This window comes from Vipera ursinii (assembly GCF_947247035.1).
Source record: "Vipera ursinii genome assembly, chromosome: 1".
NCBI classification, from domain to species: Eukaryota; Metazoa; Chordata; class Lepidosauria; order Squamata; family Viperidae; genus Vipera; species Vipera ursinii.
In genome coordinates, this window is record NC_139512.1 from 169476123 (window position 1) to 169503674 (window position 27552).

Here is a 27552-nt window from a genome sequence, read left to right on the forward strand (position 1 = left end):
TACAAATAGTATGAATAGCTGCTTCTTGGAAAATGTTGGGTGTGTATCGCAGAGGTTTTGTAGGCATTTTCTTTCCTTCCGATGGTTTTCCTTTTTTGCTACTTTATTTAAAAGACAACTCGTGGATCACAATATTTATTTTTCACAACAATATTCTTACTGAAGACACAGTAGGAAAAATTAGCCCAAACCAGCTTCAAATCATATAACATTCAAGAATATTGGTTTAATTACTGGACACAGATTTATGGCCATAATACTAGATAATGCTTGCAGCTTATTTTTTATGTTGACATTTACCCCTGGAGATGACCTCTGTAAAAGTCCAAAGAATTTTCAACTATTTTTTTAGAAATGTTAAAATATGTTGATTTACTTTCTGTTTCTTTGTGCTTGTTGGTACTATGAAATTTATTTTTATGCCATGCAGTCCAAGTATACTATCATTTTACAATCGTTTCTTTCTTGAATATTTTTTTCAAGTTTTCTTTAATACACTTCAATTTACACTTGTATGTTGCATATATTTTCCAATTATAAATACTATTTTTGCTTTCAAAAACACCCTTCAAAGTAGTCAGCAAATTGCAAAGTCAAAGTGGTATGTAAAGCCCTGCTTAGGACATTTAAGCAGCATCATAGATACTTGTGTGAATTAGGCATCTTTTTAAATACAAAGAATTTGCATATTAGTACCATAGTCATTGCCTTAAGCTCTCAAGAAAAAAAGGGATGTGAATAATTCTAAATAATTAGAGCATCATAACAACAGTTTTCTTTCAATACAAACTACAAAATCATTTTTGAATAAGAAATTAATAGAATTATATTTGGAGTTAATTTATCATATCTTTAGTGCCTATAAAATGTGTTTGTTAACTTGAACAATTCTGCCATATTATAAGACAACTAAAGGAGTTCATTCGTTTTTCTTTTCTTGGGGAATAATAGATTCTTGCAACACAGAATAAATTGTTAAATCTAATATTTCATATTCAGTTAGACATTTCACCTGTTTTAGTAGAGATATGTGGATGGTCATGTCTGGATATTGCTTGCCCAATTTATCTCTTAAGTGTTTAAGGTACATGCTGGTACATTAATTTGATTCTTGCTTAAATTGCCAACAGCAATATATATATCTAGATATCTTTCTTTATTAAAAGTTTTAAGAGAAAAGATAAAAATTAACAAGAGTTAGTGTTTAGAATAAAGAAAGGAGAAAAAGACCAAGACAAGAGTGCAGAGAAAGAAAGAAAATATAAAAAATGATTTTCTGATTTTCTTTTACAGCAGTTATAAATGTAAATTAACACATTACATTTTTCTTTATATTATTTCTAATCATGAAAAACGTAATTTCATTTTTTTGTTTCACACAAAAAGTAAGGAGTTTCCAGTCAACTTATTAAAATTAGACAGTGTTTTGTTTCAAATCAAAGCTGTCAATTTGGCCACCTCATAATCATGGAGAGAAGCAACCTAGAACTAAGGAGAAACTTCCTGACAGAACAGTTAACCAGTGGAACAACCTGCCTCCAGAAGCTGTGAATGCTCCAACACTGGAAGTTTTTAAGAACAGATTGGACAGCCATTTGTCTGAAATAGTATAGGGTTTCCTACCTGAGCACGGGGTTGGACTAGTTGACCTCCAAGGTCCCTTCCAACTTTACTATTATGATTATGATTTTCACCATCCATTCCTCCACTGTGGGTAAAGTTGAATTTTTGTGAATATAATAATCTGCATTACTACCTGTCCAGGGCCACATGTAGGCCACAGGTTGAACATACCTGGTTTAGTCCATTTTATCATACATTCTTTCATTTGTTCTTTTTCTGTTTCAAAGTTCAATAGAAGTTTATACATTTTATTACCGTATTTTCCGGCGTATAAGACGACTGGGCGTATAAGACGACCCCCTATATTTCCTGTTAAATTATAGGGTTTGGGCTATACTCGCCTTATAAGACTACCCCTCTTCCAACGCACACCAAATAAAAATTAAAAAACATCAGATTTGATTTTAATATGGTAATTTTAATTCAAATGCTTATGACATGCAGGTACTTAGTAGGAAAACTGTCACTTATAAACATAAGGCTGTTTGTCATCAAACATGTAAACATAAAACAGTGAAAGTGGATTAAACATAATAATAATAATAATAATAATAATAATAATAATAATAATAATAATAATAATAATAAGTAGTAGTAGTTGGAAGGGACCTTGGAGGTCATCTAGTCCAACCCCCTGCTAAGGCAGGAAACCCTATACCATTTCAGACAAATGGCTGTCCAGTCTCTTCTTAAAAACTTCCAGTGTTGGAGCATTCACCACTTCTGGAGGCAGGTTGTTCCACTGGTTAATTGTTCTAACTGTCAGGAAGTTTCTCCTTAGTTCTAGGTTGCTTCTCTCCTTCACTAGTTTCCATCCATTGCTTCTTGTCCTGCTTTCAGGTGCTTTGGAGAATAGCTTGGCTCCCTCTTCTTTGTGGCAGCCCCTGAGATATTGGATCACTGCTATCATGTCACCCCTCACCCTTCTCTTCGTTAAACTACACAGACCCAATTCCAGCAACCGTTTCCTATTTTCCTAATTCACTTTTTCACTTTTCCTAATTCACTCTAAAGCTTTCCCTGCGCAGAGCCTTAAGTAACACCAGCTGCCTGCAATTAGTGCAGGTTCGCATCCCACCAGGCTCAAGGTTGACTCAGCCTTCCATCCTTCCGAGGTAGGTAAAATGAGGACTCAGATTGTTGGGAGCAATAAGCTGACTTTGTAATAATGCTGCTTGTTGGGGGGGGGTGAAAGCTCTAATAAGCAGGCATATACATAGAATGAAGGCTATTGCTAAGCACATTGATTTGTGCTTTAAATTGTAAGCCGCCCTGAGTCTTCGGAGAAGGGCGGGATATAAATGGGATTTTTTAAAAAAAAGACCAAATGGGAGATCCGCTCCAGGTTTTCCAGTCAGCCCGCCCAGTTCCTGAGTCAAATGTGTCCTTAGAGCTAAGCAGCTGCTCTGGCTGCGGCATTCCCCACCTGCCTTTCAAGTTGGGATAGACTATAGCTGCTCTTCAACTTTAGAAGGAAAGACACCCAGACCCCAGCCTGTAAAAAATCACAGACTGCAGCTTCTACTCCAATTGGTCCCACTTTCCCTGCGCAGACTAAATGGGAGATCCGCTCCAGGTTTTCCAGCCAGCCCTGTCCCTAAAGTTTAAGCACCCGGCGTATAAGACGACCCCTGACTTTTGAGAAGACTTTCATGGGTTAAAAAGTCATCTTATACGCCGGAAAATACGGTAATAACATGTTCATTGTTTGTACACATTTCTGTTTCAAATTCAGTCTTACTATATCCAAAACCAAGTTCTTTTATCTACTTTAAATCTTTCTAATTACTGTACATAACAAAACAGTTGACATATATATTCTTCTACCATGTTTCCCTGAAAGTAAGGTCTTCTTCCCCAAAAATAAGCGGTAGCTTGAATTTTGGGGGTGGCCCTAATATAAGCCCTACCCCAAAAATAAGCTCTAGTTTTGGGGTGAGGCACACACCTAAAAATCAAGCTGGAGTGGGGGTGTGGAGCTACCCCGCACAACCTGCACCCACTTACCTTGCAGCCAGGCCTCTCCTCGCTGGCCCACTTCTTCTGAGGCGTCTTCTGCAGCCAGGCCTGCATTTCTCCGTCACAGGCCTTTCAACCGAGCTAGGGATTGACTCCTTAACTCAGTTCTTGGCTGCAGCGGTCTTCTAGAAAGTTCTGACTGCAAAATGCAGGCTGGAATGCAGCTGCAGAATGAAGCTGCTCCTTTGGTCAGAAGAGGTGAGTATAAAAGACACCGCCCGAAAATAAGATTTGGTGCCTCTTTTGGAGGCAAAACAACAACAATAATACCGGGTCTTATTTTTGGGGAAATGCAGGTATCTCTATCTGTTTTTTTATTTTATTTTACATTATCCTTGTCAAAATTCTAGTATAGCGGCTTTTGATACCATCGACCATGGTATCTTACTGCGTCGTCTTGAGGGGCTGGGAGTGGGAGGCACCGTTCTGCGTTGGTTCTCCTCCTACCTCTCGGACCGTTCACAGACGGTGTTGGCAGGAGGGCAGAGGTCAAGCCCTAGGCCTCTTAATTGTGGAGTGCCTCAGGGTTCGGTGCTCTCGCCCCTCCTGTTCAACATCTATATGAAGCCGCTGGGAGAGATCATCCGTAGCTTCGGGGTGAAATATCATCAATATGCTGATGATACCCAGCTATTCATCTCCACCCCGAACCAACCCAGTGATGCCCTTGATGTGATGTCCCGTTGTCTGGAAGCGGTACAGATTTGGATGGGAGAAAACAGGCTTCGACTCAACCCGGCCAAGACTGAGTGGCTGTACATACCGTCATCTCGTTTAGTCCAAGAGGTTCCATCTCTGACTATAGGAGGAGAGATGTTACCTCCCATTGATAAAGCACGCAATCTGGGCGTCCTCCTAGATTCACGACTCAGTTTTGAAGATCACATTGGAACCGTGGCTAGGGGGGCATTTGCCCAGATTCGTCTTATATACCAATTGCGCCCCTTTTTGGACCGAGATGCCCTACGTACAGTCACCCACGCACTCGTTACCTCCCGTATTGATTACTGTAATGCTCTCTACATGGGGCTGCCCTTGAAGACCACCCGGAGGCTTCAGCTGGTGCAGAATGCAGCTGCACGGGTTGTGATGGGAGCTTCCCGATACTCCCATATTACACCCCTCCTGCGTGAGCTGCATTGGCTACCAGTTGCCCTCCGGGTGAGATTTAAGGTGCTGGTACTTACCTTTAAAGCCCTACATGGCTTAGGTCCGGGATACTTGCAGGACCATCTGCTGCCGGGAACAAATTCCCATCGTCCAGTACGCTCACACAGAGAAGGCCTCCTCAGGGTACCGTCAGCCAGGCAATGTCGGCTGGCGACCCCCAGGGGGAGGGCCTTCTCTGTGGGAGCACCAACCCTATGGAATCAGCTCCCCCCTGAGCTTCGGATAGCCCAAAACCTCCAATCCTTTCGCCGCGGCCTCAAAACACACCTGTTCCACCAAGCTGACCTAGACTGACAGGCATTTTAATTAATTTAATTAATTTATATTTAGTATTTTTAATTCATTTTAAAATTCTCTAATTTTTTATTGCACTGATGTTCTCAATTTTCATTTTATCTTGATTTATGTACTTACTATATGTTTTATTGTGAGCCGCCCTGAGTCCTTCAGGAGATAGGGCGGGATATAAATCCCATCAATAAATAAATAAATAAATAAATAGCCAGCAGTAAATAACTTCAGGCTAATGAAATTGTATTCCTTTATGTGGACTCAAAAATTGAATTAACCTTTTATATTCACCTCATTGGTTTCACATTGATTAATGCTATCACTTGCCACTAGGCATTTATGTTTACCAAACAATTCATTTGTTTACTTTTTAGAATTAGGTGGGACTTTGAACATAGAGGCAAGCACAGTACACAAATTCAGCAGCTGAAGAAATGAATCAACATTAATTGAAAACACAAAAACATTTAAATAATTTCAGGAAACCCAAAGGTGCTTTTCAAAAGCCAACTGGGCTTTCTTTGAAACATCATGCAAGAAGCTTCTTCTGTTGGGGAAATTTACTGTGAATTGGAGTCACAATTATGACATTTCTTAGAAAGTGCTTTCGTAAGAGAACATTTTGCTCCCCAATAATTCTCATGTACCTTGTTATATCTGTGCTAATAATATATATGCTTATTTATTGTATTTTCATTTAATTGCTTTGAACTACAAGTAGGTAGATATTCTGTTAGGAAAGTCATTCTCTCCTTCCCCAAACCATCACACGTATAAAACAAACATTCCTGGAGTCATGAGAGGATCTCTGATCTTGGTATGAGATGACAGGTATAAAAATATTTGTAAGCTAAATTGAGACAATGGACCAAACTTGCTGATCACAACAATAAATAACATAGGTCATTATGTTAGGAATGAACTGGGTTTGATCTATCTCCTGATGAATCCTCATTACATATGCAGACTTGTAAATAATCTTTTTAGGTTCCAAGCTAGAGAATAATTATTTCAGGAAATGGCACTTGATTTATAACATCTGGCCATTACAATTTGGATCAAACTTGTTTTCCAGAATAACAGCAAATTTCTGCAGTGTCTCCTGAACTATCTTTGACCTTAATTTATTTACATAATTTCTTAAATTCAAGATTTTGGTCTAAGAAGTTTGATAGATTTTTTATATGTCTTTCTATATGAAGTATTTTAAATCACAGCTATCCTTCCAGATTTCCATAAAATTTAATGCCAAAACTATGTAAAGTAATGGCTTTGCCTTTGTTAGTATGTTAGTATGTTCAGCAACTTTGTTACTTAGTCACCCACTAATATGAAAAAACTGGTTGCCCTATTTGGTACCACAAAATAATTATACATCTTCCCTTCAGCTAAAGCAGGAGTACCCAACCAAGAGTCCTTGCACCCCCTGGAGGTGCAAGACGATATTCCAGGGGATGTGAAAACTTGAGTTTTCAAAATTACAGTGTATATGCATCATTCATTGCTGTTATTTGGAACTTTTGTAAGGGGTGCGAGAATATATCAGAAGCATTCTAGGTATAGAAAATGTTGGGAGCCGCTGAGCTAAAGGGACACTTTTTCTTATGCTGCAGACCTATATAAAAGCATAGCATATATTGCTCATTTACATACATTATTTTCAGGATATTCTTGCATATTTACATGGAGTAATTCTTCAGAGCACTCTTTAGGCATACAAAAATTGGAATTGATCAACACTTGAGTGCTCTGGAGAGACCCTGCTGAGCTATTCAGGGGATAAGCTCTTCCTGAAGATGTTCACAAAGGAAATACAAATGTCGGGAAGAAAAATCTTTGAACAACTATGCATGCATTAGGACTGTTGGCAACACAATAACAGTCATTTAAATGGTGTTATATACAAATGTCTGGGGAAGAAAAATCTTTGAACAACTATGCATGCATTAGGACTGTTTGCAACACAATAACAGTCATTTGAATGGTGTTATTTGAACTATGGCATAAGCCATAGTTAATTGTGCATTGTTGTTAGTTGCGAAGTTGTGTCCAACCCATCACCCGACCCCATGGACAACGTTCCTCTAGACCTTCCTGTCCTCTACCATCTTCTGGAGTCCATTTAGGCTCACGTCTACTGCTTCAGTGACTCCATCCATCCACCTCGTTCTCTTTCGTCCCCTTCTTCTCTTGCCCTCAACCTTTCCCAGCATTAGGCTCTTCTCCAGTGAGTCCTTTTGTGCATATATAATATAATTGTGCATACACACACATAAACACTCACTGAACATTTATGAAGTTTATTAAAACACTGGAATCTCTACAATATACAGTAAGGTGAAAAAAAAGGTAAAAGCAAACTTATTAAACTAAAGGAAACAAATTAAGAATTTGTTTTTAAAAAGTCTGTTCTTGCCTTTTTAAAAGACAAGTTATAATCTCAACCAGAGAGTATGGTCAACTAATCAAGATGGTGGCCACCATAGTGCAATTGAAGCTCCAGCCATTTTTTTTAAAACATGCACTGTAGCTTTCCTCTTGACATATTTAGTACACTCCGTGGACACCCACACCCTCACCTTGGTAAAGCATATGTTCCAAAAAATTCAAGCTAAAAAAGGAATCTCATCCCTAAGTTGGGAGATGAATTAATACAGGAGAACCTCCTCAGATAACCTCAAACAGCAGGGAGTGTGACGGGGGGGAGGGGGGACTCTAACTGATAGACAATATTTGTAAGACAAATACATGTAATCTTAGCATTTATTCACCTACTCTATGTGAAATAGAGAAAAGATTTTGGCAGCTATGAGAGAGAAAACATCCTATATTTGTTTTGCTCACATCTAATATTATTACGCTAGCAAAATTAAGAGGGATGATAAATATAAATGATTTCCAGATTTTATTGTTATTCATTCCCAGACTTAGAGGCCATCAAGAAGACTCTGGGTGGGTTGCAAATAAAAAGGACATTCAGAGGTACAATAAGAAAAGAATCTGGCTGACCAGAAAAATAGTCCACTGGTCTGTTCAACAGATATAATAAACAATGAAAAAGACCCCACACTCCCACAACCCACCCTAACAAGGCCTGGGACAAGAACATCGCAAGGATGTCAGTTATCAAATGTATTTCCAGGCAGATCTGCAGAAACTAATGGCTGTAAAAAAAAGGCCATGCTTAGAGGTCTCAGTTGTTGGGAGGCTGATTTTACCAATATTGACTTGAAAATACCTTGATAAAAAATATAGACAAAAATATTGACATGCTTTGTCATTTTTGCTCATCAAGAGATAATATCTCTTCCTGACCATCTGACAAATGTGAAACAGATAACTTTAAGTGAATAATGGGATTAAGGAAAAGGAAGTTACACACAGCTATTTCAGGACTCTGAAAAGGAAAGCTCATTCTTCTTGTCACGCACTTGTTCTGATGGTCCTTCATATTAAATTAGTTAATTGTGTGAGGGCTACGCTATGGTAATCTACTGCTTAAATCTTTTGAAATTATTTTAGCATCTTTCAACCTGTAATAAACTTGTGTTTAGTAAAAGAGAGAAAGGCGTTACAAATAGTCCTTGCTTAACAACCACATTTGTGACAGGCAACTCCATTGCTAAGCAATATGGTCATCAAGCAACACATGACATGACCGTGACTTGCCATATTACTGCCAGCTTTTCCACTGACTCCTTGTTGGGAAGCTGGCTGTGAAGAATGCAAATGGTAATCGTGCTCATAGGACACTGTGAGAATCATAAATGTCCGCTGGTTGCAAAGCACGCAAATCTCGATAATGTGACTGGGGGGTGAGGGAACTACAATGCCCATAAGTGTGATGACCAACTGTAAAATTAGTTCTTCAATGCCATTATAAATCTTAATGAGGCAGTTGTTAGTTGATATTACCTATATTTATCTTGGGTAATAAACTAAAGATTTTCTTTCTAAAAATTGCATCCAAGATCCCTGTCCTAGAGAAGTTTGATGATGGACTACATTTGTCTTATCCTTTATAAGTTAACAGCTTGATTTAAAGAGTCACAACATAATACATACTTGGATAAAGAGCAATAATTTCCAAGGAGGAGGAGAAGCCTTGAAGTAGCCTGGGTCCAAGCTTTATAGGGTTTTAAAGGTAATCTACATTTTATTTCATCCAAACAGCAACACAGTACTTTTAAGATTATTAAAATATCTTGAGTTCTTCAAGAGATCATTCTATAGCAACCGGGTTTTTAGAAAAGGAATAAATTATATCTTTCTGGAACTGTAGCTTCCCAGCGAGCACCTCTGAATCTTATTTCAATTTTATCCCCTCCATTATTGACTCAAAATAAGTGGGTATTCAGGGAGGCACATGACAGAGAAATAAATTGGGTTCTCTTCCACATATTGACAACACCTTGCTCTAATCTCCTGATTTTCTTGTAGAAACCTAAGTACCATTTGAGAGAAAATGAAAATGACAACATCTTAATGCCTGTTTAAAAGCAAACTCCACCCTGAAAGATAGAAATGGAATCACTCTAAGCAATACTTCTTATTTTGAAATCTTGGTCAATGACATTGAAAGCTGTTGAGAAAATCAGAGTTACCACCTCCTCTGTTGATACCCAGACAATCCACCAGGTCAGCCAAGGATACTTCAGTCCTGAAACCCACAGAGTCATTTTGAAATAGATCAAGATAATCTGCCTTTTTCAGTCCTGCTCACAAGACTAACTAACCCTCTTGTCGCTTTACTTAGCCATGGATATTTAGATGTTAGGCATTAGGTTATTATGTCCTGGCTCTGAAATATCCAGTGTAACTGCTATAGAAGAGAACTAATTATTGCCTCCTTAAGTGTGTCTTCTCTTGCTTTCTGTTAGGGAGGTGTTTATAATATTATCCAATACATCTGTAGTAATTCCCTAGTAAGCTACAAGTCAGGTTAGAATCCTACAGGACAAGTAATCAAAAGTGCTGTTCTGTCCTTACCTCACTGTATTTGAATCCAATGCAACTATAAAAGACTTGTGAGGTAGCCCTTGAATTAATCGTTCATTGGTGGCATCCAGACAGACTCAAGATAGTGAGGGTACCAGTCAATCAGATCACAATCGGCACCAACTCACAGACCATAAGGCTGTGGAAGCAAAATACAGGGAAAAAAGCTTGGTGCACATTCTAATGTGAGATTCCCCAAAATGGTCAATTTTGGGACTACAAGGGTTAATGGGACTATCCAAGTGGTCAATTATTATTGTCGTTGTTGGTGGCACTACTGGTTAAACTAGTATTTATTAAATTATTTTCATATAAATGGGGGTTGATGAACAATCTGAAACTTCATGAAGGGATTGATAAACTGAAAAAAATGGGAATCCCTGTTCTAATAGCATATACCTTCAGAAATCTTTTTGTAAGCCTTGCTGTTCCATCTCCTGAAGCTCATGGGGCCATCTTTAACTCAGGTCAGAGAAGGTGCTTAGAAACAATAAAGTAGCAAATCCTTTAAAAATCCTCCACTTTCATTTATCAACCAGGGCAACTTTACCATAGCTGTCCTGCCTGCTTTTCTACCTGGTAATTCACTGGTAAAGAGCCTTGGTGGAGCAGTGGGCTAATGCCTCCTTAAGTAACACCAGCTGCCTGCAATTAGTGCAGGTTCGCATCCCACCAGGCTCAAGGTTGACTCAGCCTTCCATCCTTCCGAGGTAGGTAAAATGAGGACCCAGACTGTTGGGGGCAATAAGCTGACTTTGTAATAATGCCGCTTGGGGGAGGGCGAAAGCCCTAATAAGCAGGCATATACATAGAATGAAGGCTATTGCTAAGCACATTTGATTTGTGCTTTAGATTGTAAGCCGCCCCGAGTCTTCGGAGAAGGGCGGGATATAAATGGGATTTTTTAAAAAAATATTTAAATGCTTTTGTCTAAACGTCTACAACAGCAAGATTTGTATTTCTAATACATTGAGAAGACAGCTGACATAAATATTATTTTTAACATGCTGTTTAAATAGTGGATCCTTTGAAATCTGCAGTTATTGTTGGAGATACAATATTGTTTGCAGTAGCTTTTGCTTTTTTTCAGAGCAAGGGCAAGCGATGGTTTGGCTGACAAGCTATTTGTATTCTTTTCTATTTGCTGTTTCTGCGGCTGCCAATCATGTAAGATTTTATGTGCCAAAAAGAATTAATGCCAGCAACATGGATCGTTAAAGCAGTGCAAGATCGGAAGATGTGGAGAGATCTGGCCCATAGAATCACCAAGAGCCAGACACAATTGAATAGATAACATCATCATCATCATGTTCATCTCCCAATATGGACATCAATAAGGATGGCCATATTGGAAGATAAAATCTCAAGAATACATGAGAAACCATTCAAATTGAATAGTGGGCTCACTTGTGTCAAGGGAATGTTTTCCTGAAAGACAAATGCAGCAGCCATGGCAGCTTGCAAAATGTGTACAATATGTGACCCCCCCCTTTTGTTGGGACTAGATATTTTAGATTGTAAAACATAATTTCTTAAGTCCAAAAGTGTAACTATTGATGCAATGTGTTGAAGAATATGTGAAGCTAAAGGCATTCACTGCAATCCAATAACGATATAATATTTAATAGTTGCAATTAGCCATTTGCAAGACAGCATAATCCAAGGTCTAACCATAGAGATCTTCGACTTCCATAGTCAACGCTCTAGATCAGGTCTGTCCAAATAACAGTCCATGGCCTGATTGTGGCCTGCCAAAAAGCCTTGTGTGGCATGCTAATCCTCTTTAAAAAAATAAATCCACTGCTGCCAATCATCGGCACTACCAAGAAGTGTCTACTGCCTTGAAAAACTGCCAATTCCTCCAGGCCTCATCGCAACACTGCCAGCTCCATTACTGCTTTAGCACTACTACCTTCTAAACAGCTGATCCATATTCCATTCTTTGTCACCCACAGTTATGTTTAATGTGTCATGGAATCTCTTTTTTTCTTTACCTGTTGTGCAGGCCTGTTTAAATGGACAAGAGAAACTGGACAAGGTAGACAGAGCGAGTTAAGTGAAAAATGAGAGCTTTTTGCAGAAGACAAATTCATTAGGAAAACTTAAGAAAATGACATTCAGAGAAGATCTTAGCTTCTGCTTCAATCCGCTTCAGCTTCTTTTGAATTATGAAAGAGTGTGTACATTCCTTGTTAAATTGAATTTGGTAAATCAGTAAGATGTCAGCCAATAAAAGGGGGAGGGAGAAAGTCTTCCTGGACTAGGGGACATTCACACCTGATTGAGAGAGTATGATCCCTTGTTGGATATTAAAATCAATATTTTTCCCACAATCCCACGTGGACATGACCATAGTTATTCCTAGGTAAATGATACATTCTGTATCAAGAGTGGCAATTGTTGGTGATACCCTTGAAATTCAACCTGACTTTTGAATCATCCCCTTGATGATTCTGAGTATATGTAATGAGGATCATATTAACAATTAACAAAGCAGAACTGTGTCACTATTAATGACCCAGATTTTACTCTAGCTGCTTAAACTCTAAACGCCCTCTGGAAAAGCCAGACTTGGGAGATATGCCATTCCAAAGAAGGGAAACGGCCACCAAAAATTGTCACCTATCTGGATAAGGCAGAAACTTCTCTAGTCATTTGGATCAAACAAAGTTTTAAGAGTGACCTGGGCAGAAGTCTCAGGTACTATAGGCTATTAATTCCTATGATGTGATTTCTGAAGTATGTAATAGTAACAGCTTTCATTCTACCTGTGATGAGGCAGACGTATATGAGGATTGAGCTTCTTCACATGAATAAATAGGGGCTTGTCCATCTAAAGCAGACATGTCAAACTTGCGCAACGTATCGGGTGAGTTTTACTATTGCCGGCAATGGGGTGGACACGGCTTCCGTATGATGCGTCCGGCCTGCAGGCTGGCTGTTTGACACCCCTGATCTACAGTAAAGCATACCATCTTTATCCTTTAATCAGTTCTCAGAAGAAGTTTGGAATGAGCAAGAAAAAATTTACTAGCTTCTGGCCTTAATAACTAACCGGACATGCAAGAGATTTAGAAATTAAAAGTGTTGCAATCTCATCTTCCTGCTCTACTTTCATTAATCTTGTTGGACTGAAGGCCAGAAATAGCTCTATAATCTACTGTGACTGGTTTTATTGCATCCCTTCAACTGGATTTCCATTTTCAAAATTGTATTAAAACCACATTGAGCTAAATAACTTTTTCTCATTTTCTGACTTGACTGTACAGTGAATGCAAAGATAAATGCTAGACAAATCAATTTCCAACACCACCCCCCCAAAAAAAACAAAAAACCCTAGACATTTCCAACAAATTCTGAATGTTTGCTTCCAAGAATATTTCCTTCCTGAGTAGTGCAACCAGCACTTTAAAGTAATAGCTAGCATATTTGTAGGGAAGCTGAGGGGGAGAATCAGACTCATAGCCCTACTGAGAGTTTCTGAATAGATGTCCCCAGGCCAGTGGAATGTCAGAATCCCACCAGACCACTTGAAAGGGCTCTGGAGCCATTCATGGTTTAGCATTCGTTCAGCTTCACCAACTAAACGGTCCAGGAATGAAGAGATAGTGTGTGCAAATCCCTGCATTAGACAGCCCATTGAAACAATGGAGGGGGAAAAAAATAAACCCCAAAAGCCTTTTGGATGAAGTCATTGGTTTTCAATGAACAGGCGGCAAAGGTTTTCCTGTTTTGTTGCTCCAGTCTTTGCAACATTGCAAACAGTCCACGACGCGTGAAGAAGCTGAATGTTAGGCTAGCAAGTTTTTTTTTAGCTACTCTGACTCCAAGCATGGATGAAATTTAATCCAGGTTATTAAATGCACAGGAAGATAAATTCTTTTCTTTTCATTCCCTCCTTTTTAAAAGAAACCCAAAGTAAGTATGGTATTGCTCATTAATATCCTGGAATTCTTGGGGATTGCCTTTATTCACCATAGGATGGAGAGACTTCAATTACAAATGTGGAATATTCATAGCCCAACTCCACAGGAAACACATTCATCTCCGAAAGGATAGGATCTATTCTTTGCATATCTGAGTTAATCCCACTTTGAGCTGGATTATGGAAGGCATCTCCTGTTAATAATAGGTGCAAAGTCCTTGAGTGGGCATCAGCTGTTGAAGCATTTTCTACTTTGGGTTGCTTGCTTCTCTTTGTAGCCCAAAGAGAAAGTTAAGGGTGAGCAGCACATAGCAAGTAGGTGTGCAAAATGAGGCTAGAGCCAGCTCTTTTGATGCAAATAAGCTCCTTGACCTGCTTGGTCTTAGTTTCCAATTGAGACTTGATAGTTTTTTTAAAGGAAATTGGAATCTGCAAAACAATGTAGTAACTCCACACTGTGTTGATGTACAAAGAATGCTTCTGGAACCCAGAACGTGGCTCATAAGCATCTGTGAAGGGGTCAACAAAGTCAAGAAGGCAGCAGAAACCCCGCAATTGAAATCGTGCCTCTTTTTTTTTACATGTGTTGTGCGTGCAACATACATTAAACAGGGTCAGAGCTTTGACTGCATGGCCATGGCCATCATCTTCATTGTTTGACCATTCTTCCCTGCAAAAGCTTCTTCCCACTTGTGTGGCTGAGTGCTCCTGAGGACTAGTTTGCTTTCTGATAAATGGCGTAGTAATTCACTATGCTTACATCCCAATCATTTTGTGAATAGATAAGCCGCTCACAGCAGCCATTTTTGGATCGCAGCCACCAGGTCCTATCAGAATTCCCAAAGGTGCCTCAGCCCAAAACAACAGAATGTGCTTGCTCAATGAATTTATTTAATTGGGACAAATTATACATGTTTAAAGAATGAAATGGTTACTGTTCAGGAACAACACACTTTCTTATTAATAAGTATTAAAGTTTTGGCATGGATTAGGATTCCTTTGTGTCAAGAAAATTCTGGCGAACGCTACACCAGTCCATGAGATAAGTATAAATTCCTCTAATCAGACATTTACTTGTTCTGCTTCCCTTCATTTGACAGCGTGATGAAATGGAAAATCGAGTTTCTGTGTTTAATCTGAAATCTAAAGGATTGGAACATTTTCTAGGAGCCAAAGGTGGAGTTGGCAAGAAAGCAAAGCAAAGGTTAAATGGCTGAGATGGCAGCCATTAAATTTTTAGAAAATTAATTCAGCTTTAAGCAAGACAAATTTATTCTTGGGATTTCTTTTTATTTGCGTAGAGCTTCAGGTTTGAGGCAGAGAAAGGGATAATTCAGTTTTGAACCCCACAGGGAACTTTGTGTTCTAAGGACATTATGGAGACTAGCTGACCACATTAGAAATTACAGTCATACCTTGATACTCGACTGCTTTAAAACTCATCAAATTTGGTACTCAACTCATTTTCATGTAAAAATTTTGACCCAGTACGTGACATTTGTTTGGTACTTGTCGTGCAAGGTAGAACTTGTCAGTTTGGGCTACTTCGTGACTTGCTACCCTTTTCAGCTGAAATAAAGGATCATGTATCAAGTCATGTGGTTTGTTTGGCACTTGTCATTTTTAGTACTTGTCATCCCCCCCCCCGGAACCAATTAACAATGAGTACCAAGGTACCACTGTATTCATTTGAGAATTTCTGAGCAGCTTCTTGAAAGAAAGTAATAGGAAAAGCTAGTACTTTCTTGGCTCAGTGTAGTCTGCTTTATTTATTTTAATCCGTGTTATCTAAAATATTTATATAGCCGCCTATCTTCTAACCTCCATCACTTAATATACATCCATTTTTCAAAAAAAAAAATCTGTGTCGCGCCCCACGGGCTCGACACTCACCGGCACCGCGGGCCCGACTCTCACCGGCACCTCGTCTCCGCGCCCACGCCTGCCCTGCACCGTGCCGCGACGTCCTCGACCGGAGGCGAGCCGCTTCTGCACCACAACGGCAGCGGCGGTGGCGGGCTGCCGGGTCAGCTGGAGCCTCGGCGGCGCATGCATGCGCACACCAGCCCGACTACTTTCTGCCAGTTACGGTGGCCTCAAGGAGCCCTAGGCCTGGGCCAGCACACGGATACCACGCATACCGGTCTGGCTGCTTCCTGCCATTGACGGCGGCCTCGAGGAGCCCTGGGCCCGAACCGGCTGCGGGACTGACTGTCGGGGCGCCGGCGGGTCCGTTACACCGACCTGGTCCCCGAAACCAGCTGGCACAGGGGAGCGCAGCCCGTGCCCGGGTCAGCACGGCCAGAGCTTCAGCGGCTCCACGAAGTAGGGACCAGCGGCAGGGCGGAGCAGAACCAGAGGAGCTGGGGCGGGAGACGCCGGCCTTGGGGACGGGTGTGGGGGTGGCATCTGGTGGTGATGGGGTGGAACTATGCGAGGGGACTCACCTGGGGGGTGGAGGGTGCCGGGTGTCGGGACGGGACACAAAAGGAGGTGTTTGGGAGGGACACTCCTTAAGTAGGGGATGGGCGGATGTGGGTGCAGTCGGGTGGGCCGTGGGCGTGTACGTGCAACATGTATTTAACAGCGTTGGGTGTGGGTAGCAGCCAACGCTGGCTTTCTTTCCTTGGGATTTTGTTTGCTTGTCTTCATTAAACGCTTGTCCTGAGAACTCAGCACTCGTCTCGGTCGCTTTGTTTTCCTGCTCTCCGGGCGAGGCTTGAGACTGTGCAGTAACTATCATCATGATGTTAAGAAGAAATAAATAGAAAAAAGCAAGAAAAAAAATTTGCAGAGTATTATTTATTTATTTATTTTATTTATTAGTTTTTATAAACCGCCCTTCTCCCGAGGGACTCGGGGCGGTGTACAGAGGAAGGAAGGTATACAGACCGAACAATAAAATAATAAGAAACACTAATGAACACAAACTGGGACCCCAATTAACGCTATCATGCCAGGCCAGCCTGCTGGAACAAAAAAGTTTTTAAGTCGCGACGGAAGGTACGGAGGTCAGGGGCCATCCGGATTTCGGTAGGTAAGGTGTTCCAGAGGGCTGGCGCACCCACTGAGAATGCCCTCCCCCTGGGGGCCACCAGCCGACATTCCTTGAGCGGTGGCACCCTGAGGAGGCCCTCTCTGTGGGAGCGCACAGGACGGTGGGGTGCTGAGTAAGAATTGGGTTTTGTATACCATGCTTCAGTAATTAAATTTTTCTCAACTTCTTGTTTGACATGTTTCCATATCTTTTTGTAGCTTTTTTTTTCTGTTTTTCCCTTGCAAATTTAAGTAATCTGCCAGTCAATTGTTTTGGTTGTTCTGCGCATGTACAAATTCTAATTTTGAGAGGTAAATGCATTTCTGAGTACCATTTTAGTTGAACTAATTAATTTTAATTCTGGGACAAATTTAATCCAAAGTTTTCAAATAATGATATTCAAAACCCAATTCTTTTATAGCTTACACTCTTATAGCACTTTTAGTATTGCAGGTTGGTTTTAATTTCTTCATTATGGGTTTGTTCAACATTATTTTATAAATGTTATTGATGAGATGATTCCTGCAAGATTTGTGTTTCATTGAAACTTCAACTTTTCATAGCTTCTGCTCTCTGAGCAAAGTAAGTAAAGAAGCTACTAGGTTGTTATTCCAGAAGGTTGAAATATTGAGCCAAAATTGTTTTAATTAACTTGCTTTCTGGGAACACTAAACCTTTGTGAATGTATTGTTATCTCATATGCCTCTACTAATTTCTCATTGACTTTGGGTATCTAAGGAAAAAGGGTCAAGGACTGTTTTATCTCTTATCTGCCCGTGCAAATAAATAAGTCACATTTTGAATCATATTTACAAATATATCTGACTTGGGCAACGGCTGTAATTTCCCACATCCTTGGATCTCATTTGTGGTTGCAAATTCTTCAGTATAGGAGGTATAAGACAAAGAACTGAGTTATTCAGGAGCTACAAATTGTTTATGATAGGAGCTGAATGGAGGCCATAACAATGGGCAATTTAACAGCAATACATGTAGCATTTTGTAGAAATGCCAGAGAAAACAACAACAACCCCGCTCCAAATCCAACTCATCAGAAGGAAGTCTGGGATAGAATTTCTTCCAGCCTCTCTTGTCTCCACCTTGGGGGAGATCAGCAAATAGATGTTGTTTATTTGCACAGTCATGATTTTCATGGAAACTATTGGAGTTTCTTTGACAACCATAGTAGACTCTATGAAATATATAATAATGGAGGTGAGATCAATCACGGAAAGTTTGGCCTTTTTCATTCTCACAGTCCTCCACTCATTCTAGATGCCTTCATATCCCTTTGTGTATGGAGAAGGGGACTCTCTTTGTCTGTAGAAAGAAAAGCTGAGACTGATCTGGCATTAAGGACAAAACTTCACAAAAGGGAAGGAAAGCAACCAGGAGACCACAAGTTCTAGTCCCACCTTAGACATGAGGGCCAACTGGGTGACTTTGGGCCAGTCACTCTCTGTCAACCCAATCCAGCTCACAGAATTGTTGTGAGGAAAATGGAAGGAGGAGAATTAGGTATGTTCACTGCCTTGAGTTAGTTTTAAAAGTAATACAAGGTGTGATACAGAATAAATAAATAAGATGTTTCTGACCTTGCAAAGAAGTTCCACAATCTTTTTTCCCAACCTGGATACTGCATAAGGCTTTTAAATCTCTCACCTGGAGCAAAGGACTCAGCTGATTTTCATAAGCTTACGCAAGCTCTCAGACAAGTTAATGAACACTCACAAGATCATTCAAAGATATCTGATGATTCTGCATGTGATTTTCTTTTCTTTTAATGCCCAGGCCATTGCGGGATATTTTCTAGGAATGGGAATAACTATTGATACCTATGAGGGTGGTGGAGCTCTCCTTGCATAAAATATTTCATTTTGTGGAAGGAAAAATATTGTCATAATTTAGACCATAAAATTGTTCTGAAGCACAAAAATGTTCAAAGTTAAGTAGATCAGATTTCATCATAAAAAAAAACTAGACCTAAACCTAAACACGGAAACAATTTGCATTTGAAGAGTGAATAATCTTTTGGCTTTTGTTTTTTCACGTTTATGGGACGGTAGAAGAAGTGAACAAAGGATGACTACTTTGTATAATTATACATAGCTCTGTATCTAAAATGCTCTTTACCTAATCAGATGGAATTATTGTAAAGTGTGTGTGTGTGTGTGTGTGTGTGTGTGTGTGTATCATATCAGTTGTTTCCAACCCGCAGCCTGCGGGCCGCATGAAGCAATGGACGGCTAGTAATGTGGCCCCAATATTATTACGTGATTTATATACATTAATGATAGTATATATTTTATATGTGGCCCGAGACAATTCCTCTTCACTCAGTGAGGCCCAGGCAAGCCAAAAGGATGGACACCCATGATCTATGTATATGCAAATAGCTCTTTTAAGATGTATCACTCTTTAAATGCAATTTGAGGACAGCTCAGTTCAGTGGCTTTGACGTTGTCCAGTCTTTCTGAAATAGTAGAATATGTATAACCCTAAATTGGCCTTAAGGCCCAATCAGGTTGACAGATTTAGATATTTCTCACAATGGTTATACTCCCATCTCCTTTCATATACACACACCCCAAAAAAAGAAGCCTGCCCCATCACCAGAGGTCTCCACAACAAACAAAATTACAGCAAAATAAGACAACTTTTACTATAAGTATGGGGATGTCATCTTTTGGGGATGTCATCATCACCCACACATTTTCCCTCTATGCCAGGGGTGTCAAACTCAATTTCATTGAGGGCCGCATCAGCATTGCAGTTGCCTTCAGTGGGCCGGGTGGGTGTGGCCTGGGTGGGCGTGGCCTACTGGGTGGGCGTAACTAGAGTGCGTATGGCCTACTGGGTGGGCGTGGCCAGCTCTACATCGATCGCATCAAGGGTGCCTATGGGGGCCTGGGCAGGAGTGGGACAGATCTGGGGGTCTCTGGCAGAAGGAGGGTCTCTGGGCCAGGGCCAAGGCAGTGGGGGCCGTTCCCTCACTGTTTCCAGGATGGCTTCACGGGCCACATGAAACCACTTTGCGGGCCGGATCTGGCCCCCGGGCCTTGTGTTTGACACGTCTGCTCTATGCCAACAACTTCATAAATAATTTTTCTTTCCTTTCTTTCAGGTGAAATCTGTAATAAATCTTTTGTTTGCTGCATATACAGGAGATGTGTCTGCACTCAGAAGGTAAAGTCAATCCTAGAAGGCAGTGTTTGCTTAAGACGGTTACACTTAAATAAAATGTGTGTCTGCTATAATTCTGTGTGTCAGCCATTCTCGATTCATACATGCACGTGCACTTGTCAAAATAAACACGGGATCACGGGGGGCTTCCCCCCCCAGAATTAAAGCAACCCCTCTTCCTTCCTCCTCCCGTCCCACAATAGAAAATTCCGATGCACTGAAGTAGAGAATCCTCTCTTCCCATAGAGACGGTTAACCCAATCAATTGGTCAGAGCAAATAGGACAAATTTTATTTTATCCCAGTTCCCTTGCAGAAGAGAGTTACAATTTCTTAACATGCCCATCCATTATCCCTGCTCCCCCAAAACTTTCCTCTGTGAAATGAGAAAGACTCCCCAAGTCAAGCTTAACTACTGTTAACAGCAGACAAACACACACACACACACACGCTCTGCTGATTTTCTTGGCAGCAGTACAGAAGCCTTTTGAGGCCACTTTCATTTCCTTCCCAATCTACTACCCTGCTCAAATTGCCTGGGGCTCTCCCATTCAAGCACGGTCTGGATTTGATCTGCCTTGCTGTGGAGGAATCCTGTCAGCTTTGCAAGATAATCTAGATCAGGGATAGGCAACCTTGGCTCTTTTATGACTCGTGGACTTCAACTCCCAGAATTCCTGAGCCAGAATTCTGGGAGTTGAAGTCCACGAGTCATAAAAGAGCCAAGGTTGCCCACCCCTGGTCTAGATAGAAAACACAACCAGATGGACTAATTTTACTTTATTGTAAGGTTACATTAACAGAATCCTGCAAGTCTCAAAATGCATCTCTCTGTCTCCCACCCCTATCCCATCTTTACAGCCCAAGAAATTAGGTGTGTCTGCGCGTTTGTGTGTGTGTGTGTGTGTGTGTGTGTGTGTGTGTGTGTGAGTGATCTGCCATGCCCACATTCCTTTGGCAGGATAAGCTGCCTCTTGTCTGACCATACTCTGGCTGTGGCTCTTCCCCTGGCTCCTAAGCTCATTTCCACCTATTATTATAAATCTGCCAAGGTAATACCACACACCATCCATTGACTGCTTGTCCAGTGGGGAAATCAGTTCAAAGCCCAGCTTGGAAGGCTATATATCAAGTGCGCTGGAAGCTGGAGGTGTGAAGTGGGACGTTTGAGGAGGAGTAGAGTCAGATCAGACAAAAATCTAAGGAAATATGCAGTGGTAAAAACGATGTGGTGGCTCTGCCTTTATTTTAGCACCTTAGTTGGTCAGGCTGCCTCTGTCTTATCCCGGTGGTTGAAAGAAATAAAAGTTGATTAATCGGTTGCTCTGGAATGCTTGGAAACTTATTGGGGACTCAGTCAGCCCAAAGGCCTCAGATTTTGCTGAGTTCCAAATAGAGTAAATGCCTTTAAGCTGTCTTTCTACGTGTGGCTGTCTGATGGCTGGATAAGCCATTATTAGTTAAAAGAGGATTTGATAGCAAAAGCAGACTTTGCAAAAAAGAATTTGTGGATAGATGATAGACGCAGTGGGACGGGGAAAGAAAGCATAAAAAAGCATAAGGGAGAATTACACCAAAGAGGTAAAATTAATTCAGTGCTTGATGCAGTTCTTCCAATTTCCAGGCTTCCAGTTTTAATCATTATTGAACAATAGTCCAAGTATTGTGTTCGAGGACGATGCTACAGTTCCCAACATGGGACCAGTGGAAACAGAGATTCCCTTGGCACCCTGTGGGCTCCACGCCCCCCCCCCCCCGACATTTTGGTTTGATTGCTGTCCCTCCCAGTGTGGGAATTCTTTTCCTAATAGGCAAGTGCTTCGCCCCATGGCAACCAGCTTTAAACAATCCTGATGGACCAAATGTTTAGGAGCAGCTGCTAATTTAACTCTTGTTATTTGTGATCAGATTCTTCTTCTTCCATTTTTCAGGTTTGCCTTGTCGGGTATGGATATGGAACAGAGAGACTATGATTCTCGAACAGCTTTGCACGTAGCAGCTGCAGAAGGTTCGGCCCGTGAATAATATCTAAACTATCGTGTTATATTTGGGTATGGGGAATATAATGAATCTATGCACTTATGTCTTTTTTTGTATTTTAGGTCATGTAGAGGTAGTTAAATTTTTGCTGGAAGCTTGCAAAGTGAATCCTTTCCCCAAAGACAGGTGAGCATCTGCATGAAAAGTATAATTAAGAGAATTAATTAATTTTGTTAAAAGTGACGCATGCTAGCACTGGCTTCATAAGCAGTAGGCTGCAAGGAATTCATACCCTAAAAATCTGATACTTTACACAAAGTGTAATAAAACTTCTGCCTCTTTAAGTTAGCCATCAATTACATCTTTGGGTACAGTATTGGGGTTGAAATGTGGAAATGGAATAAGCCTTGGCCTTATTTACAGAGCAAAACGTAGAATCCTTTGGGTGGGAGATGTCAAGGGATCAAGGCAACAGTATAATAACGCGTGTATGTTGGCTTTCGAGTCAGTGTTAACTCCTGTCGGCTGCCTAGACAAGTCCTTACAGTTTTGTTGGCAAGATCTCAGAAGTGGCTTACCATTGCCCTCTTGCTAGGGCTGAGTGTGAATGACTGGTCCAAAGTCACCCAGATAATACAGTGGTAGATCTTAAATAAACATGCTCCAGATTATTATTTTTTGTCAGCATACATGCCTCTTCTTGCAAGTTATCACAGTTACCCCATTTTGATTGAGTACAGGAGGCAAGTCTCAACCGCCTGAGTTCACTGGATTTAAGTTCATCTAAGTGAAACGCTGAGTTGGAATGCCCCACAGTTAACATTCCTGAGATGTGTATGTGTACTTACACCATTCTTGGTTTACAAAAATTAATCATTAACTTTAATTTGAATTTCTCCTTTAGTTTTATGGCTTTTCAACATTGCTGCAGACAAAACAGTCTCGTCTAGCATCAATTGATTTAGCAAGTAAAGTTAAAATAAACGAACTTGGAGACCTTAGGATTGGGTCAGTTATATTAAGACTTCTGTTGTTGATAGAACATCACTTTGGATGGAACAAAAAATAATCATTAGTATGAATTGTTTTAGCCATGAACATGAGCTGTTTCTTAAATGCCTGCTTCCAAATTATATACCATAATTTTCCTAGAAAGACAAGGTATTTTAAGAAGCTTCCATTGTAAGCTCAATTGCCACTTGCAATTTAAGAATAGTCTTCCCTGTCCCTATTCTGAACAAAAAATACAAAATATGGAATGAGACACACAGTGTGTGTGTGTGTGTGTGTGTGTGTGTGTGTGTGAACAAATCTAGTAATTATGGGCAATTGTAGTCTTCATCCTGAGTGAAGCCAACCAGCCCAAAATAACAAAGACCTGAAAATAGAAATAGAACAACTGTGGCAAAAGAAAGCAAAGATAGTACTAACAGGCACCTTGGGTGCAATTCCACACCATCTGAAGCACCACTTGAACACCATTGGCACTGACAAAATCCCCATCAGTTCATTGCAAAATCAGCTTTACTTGGAACAGCCCACATCCTTGCGATTATACCTTTATCCCAGGTTTGGGGGAAAGATGTAATAGGTGGATAAAAATGCCAAATCCAATCTCGACCTCTGGCTGACTATGCAGCCAACCATAGTTAATATCTGGCCTTGTCCAATGACAAGCCACATTGCTGGTTTACTTCATTACCCAGGATAGGAAGACAATGATCAAGGTATAGAAAGGCAGTATGGGGGTTGGGTAGTGAATCTTATTAGAAAAGGCTGCCCTGAAAATCAAAATTGGATAGTTTTCTTGGCTGCTGTGGGGCCTTTTCAGTCACAGTCAGTGATATCACTGAAACCCTGATAGATATGTGGGGTAGAGAAATGATTTGTTTAATTGCTCCTGCTTGCTAAATCAAATGGCTTCTTTGGTTTTCCAAGGGATCAGGACCATAAAACAGCAAGACCATAAATAATAGACAGTAGAACAAAATTCAGAGGAATTCAGTCAAGCATCAGGCAAAACTCATGTTTTGTCTGATGCGCAGAAAAAACAGTTGTTCTTTGCTACCACCATTTTAATCCATGTAATCATCTCATCGTAAGAAGTTAATTGCATCAAGGACCTAGTAAAGCTTAGGAAGACATTGCAGCTGCCTTCAAAGTTGCATTTGCTAGAGCCTCAGATGAAATTGCTCCAGTTGGCTTCAACCTGGACTATTTAGTGATAGCGGGTCCTATAGCACGCCTGTGGTGTTTCCTTGTCCTTCCATCACATTAAAATAGGACCTGACGTGCATTCATTCAGATTGAAGATGAAGACAGGATACTTGGTACACCAAACAAATTATGCTTTACCCTGATTAAGCTGTCCGAGACTGGTTTGGCCAAGTCAGTACAGAATGCTTCACTGAAGGAAGGAGCTGAGGTTTTAGATTTTAGATTTAGATTTTATTAGATTTATATACCGCCCTTTCCCGAAGGACTCAGGGCGGTTTACAGGGCATTTTAAAATCACACCAATACAAAATACAAAGTTAAAAGACAAATAAAAGATTAAATTATCCCTGAAAATAAAACCCCAGTTAAAATTCTCAGCCTGGGTCAGAGAGCTCAAAGAGCCAAGTCTTCAGGTCCCGGCGGAATGAGCGTAGGTCAGGGGCAGTCCTGAGCTCCATGGGCAGCTGGTTCCAGAGGGCAGGCGCACCCACAGAAAAGGCCCTCTCCCTGGGTGTTATCCGCCGGCAATCTTTTACCGGCGGCACCCTGAGAAGACCCTCTCTCTGCGAGCGCACTGGACAAAGGGAGCTTGATGCTGGCAGCAGGTGTTCCCTCAAATATCCCTCAAAAATATTCCCTCAAATATTTTAGGAGGTCTGTGCTAAAGAAGCCCATCAAACAGCTTAACTTCCAGTCAGTCTCCAATATGCAAGAAGACAGGCTCAGCTGAGATGCCGTTTTTGGGAAGCCAGGTGGGCACCCACTTTTCAGGAAGGGATTCATTTTAGAAGCTAAACAGAGATGTGTGTCCATTAGAACGGGAGGATGGAAATCTTTGTGTAAATCCATCAACATGTTAACTTGGAGCAGGCATGTCAAACTCGCGAGGTCATGTGACCGCGCAATGTATCGGGGCTTTTCCCCCATGGCCGGCCATGGGGGGTGGGGGCGGTTTCGGCATGACCCATCTGGCCTGCGGGGCCGGCAGTTTGACATGCTCGTTAGACCTTGAGATACCTTGAACATACCTACCACCTCTCCTTGAAATTGCCTTCCAGATGGAACAATACACCTATGGATGAAGCTTTGCACTTTGGACATCATGATGTATTCAAAATTCTTCAAGAATATCAAGTTCAGTACACCCCTCCTGACGACTCTAGTAATGGAAAAGAAAACCATACTGTGGAGAAAAACCTGGATGGCTTACTATAACACTCTCCTGACCGATTCGAAGCCAACAAATCTATTTAATTGTGGGAAATGATTATGAAGAGTGTGTTTCTGTTGGATAGTGATGTATGTTTTCCAGAGTACTGCTTTGCTCCAATGTTACAGCAGCTTTGTTTGTTGCGCACAAAAAACAACTTTCTTTTTTCAGGAAAAAAAACAAACCCCCAACTATTCATAATGTGAGCAATATTACCTTGTGCTACGTGCAAGTGATAGAAATTATTGTTGGCTATATGCACAGGGGTTTTTTTTGGGGGGTGGGGTGGGGGTGGGGAGGGAAGGGAGAACTTCATGAAGCTTTACTCCAGGGTCATACTCATGAAGCTTTTGTGTCCCGCTTGCTGTGTATACACGGATACTTCTAAGAAAGCTATAGGCAAGTATACTTGAGCCAACGTAGTTGTCGTCTTGCTAGATTTGTTGCTGTTGTGGATTCAATCTGGCATCTTGGAACATAAAAGCACTCAGATGTTTTCCCACAGTACCTGCTTACATCATGTAATTTCTTACATATGAACTGACGGATGCTATCTGGGCTTAACTCTTTGTCCCAAGTGTTTTTTATCAGGGAATCTTATTTGACCAAACAATGTAGGAGAACGTAAGTAGAGAATACCGCACCTGTAGGCTCTTTTTCTTACACCCCTCCCCCCTCATTCATCTGGCTGAAAGTTGGTTCCCCACGGTGAATTACGACCTATGGCAAAATAATGGTGATCCCATTTGTTTTTTGGTCATAAAACTGTATGTATACTGCTAAACTGGCTGTTGCTCAGTGAAAATGTCAAAACTCCTTTATGCTGATGATTTTTCAACTGGGAATTCATCTTTTTAAGTAGACGGCATCGCAAGGTCAGGGGTTTTTTTGTATTGTTTTTGCCCCTTTTGCCCTGCCATTTCATTCACAGTGCCACCCCTCCCGTCACATTTGTCCTTTCAGTTAAAAGTTTGGCCATATTGACCATTATTTGCTTTAAAACCAAATAAAAATGTTTGACGAAAATAACCAACACATAAAAAAAAAACAACGGCCATTTTACCCAACAGCTTATTTTTCCCTCAGCCATTACAAAACAAACAAACCCCAAATTACTTGGCACCTACCAATCTCTTTCAACTATACTATAGCTTTTTTCTTATGAGTTGTATTTCATAATCTTTGTAGCTCCTGGAGTTAGTTTAGTTATGTGTGGATTTATATTATCTTCAGTTCGGTTCTGCTGTTGCCTTTCATGGTTTCATTCCAAAAAAATAATGCAACAGTGAATTTTAAACATTTTATTTATTACCTCTAAAAGTGAGCTTTATTTATACCTTAGTACTACAGTCATCTTACTCTCGTGTGTGTGTATGTGTGTGTGTGTTGCAGTGGACTGGCACCATTTTTAGCTTCAGGGCAGGATTATCAGTGACATTACTGACCTGATGAGCAATTGTGACTGATTTGGCTTGACATTTGGCTTTATTATAGGGAATAAACCATGATGAATGTATTCTTTGCTTGTCACCACTTTCCCATGACTTAAATTTGAGTGTAACCATTCTGAAGGTAAGATTTATTTTCAGGATTACAGATCCAAATGCATTGCATTTTAAAATAAGAAACAGGCCAAATAAAATCAAAGTTAAATAAATAAAGGTAGTAAGCTTGGATTTTTTCCCCCCACATCTAGTCTGCATTCTCTGGAAGCGTATACTGTGTTGTAAGGTTGTCCTTTGTGGTGCCATTGCCCTAAAACATAGTTAAGTCTACCTTTTTGTCAATATATAAGTGGGCAATGTTTGGTTTTCTAAAGAAGCATTTGGTAAATATGGAAGGGAACAATGTTGCTGTTAAGCGGGGCCAGCATAAAAAAAGCCCATAGAAAACTGCAATA

At 40.6% G+C, this 27552-nt stretch overlaps 1 protein-coding gene across 1 annotated transcript in view; it reads left to right on the forward strand.

Moving 5' to 3' along the window:
* Positions 1 to 25913, forward strand: part of GLS (glutaminase) — an 83102-nt gene extending 57189 nt beyond the window's left edge. Inside the window, exons 15-18 of the mRNA XM_083350513.1 lie at positions 20188 to 20249; positions 22177 to 22253; positions 22348 to 22411; positions 25501 to 25913. Of these exons, the coding sequence (XP_083206639.1) occupies positions 20188 to 20249; positions 22177 to 22253; positions 22348 to 22411; positions 25501 to 25657 (360 nt within the window). The 3' untranslated portion in view covers positions 25658 to 25913. The remainder of the gene's footprint in view (positions 1 to 20187; positions 20250 to 22176; positions 22254 to 22347; positions 22412 to 25500) is intronic.
* Positions 25914 to 27552: the final 1639 nt, after the last annotated feature.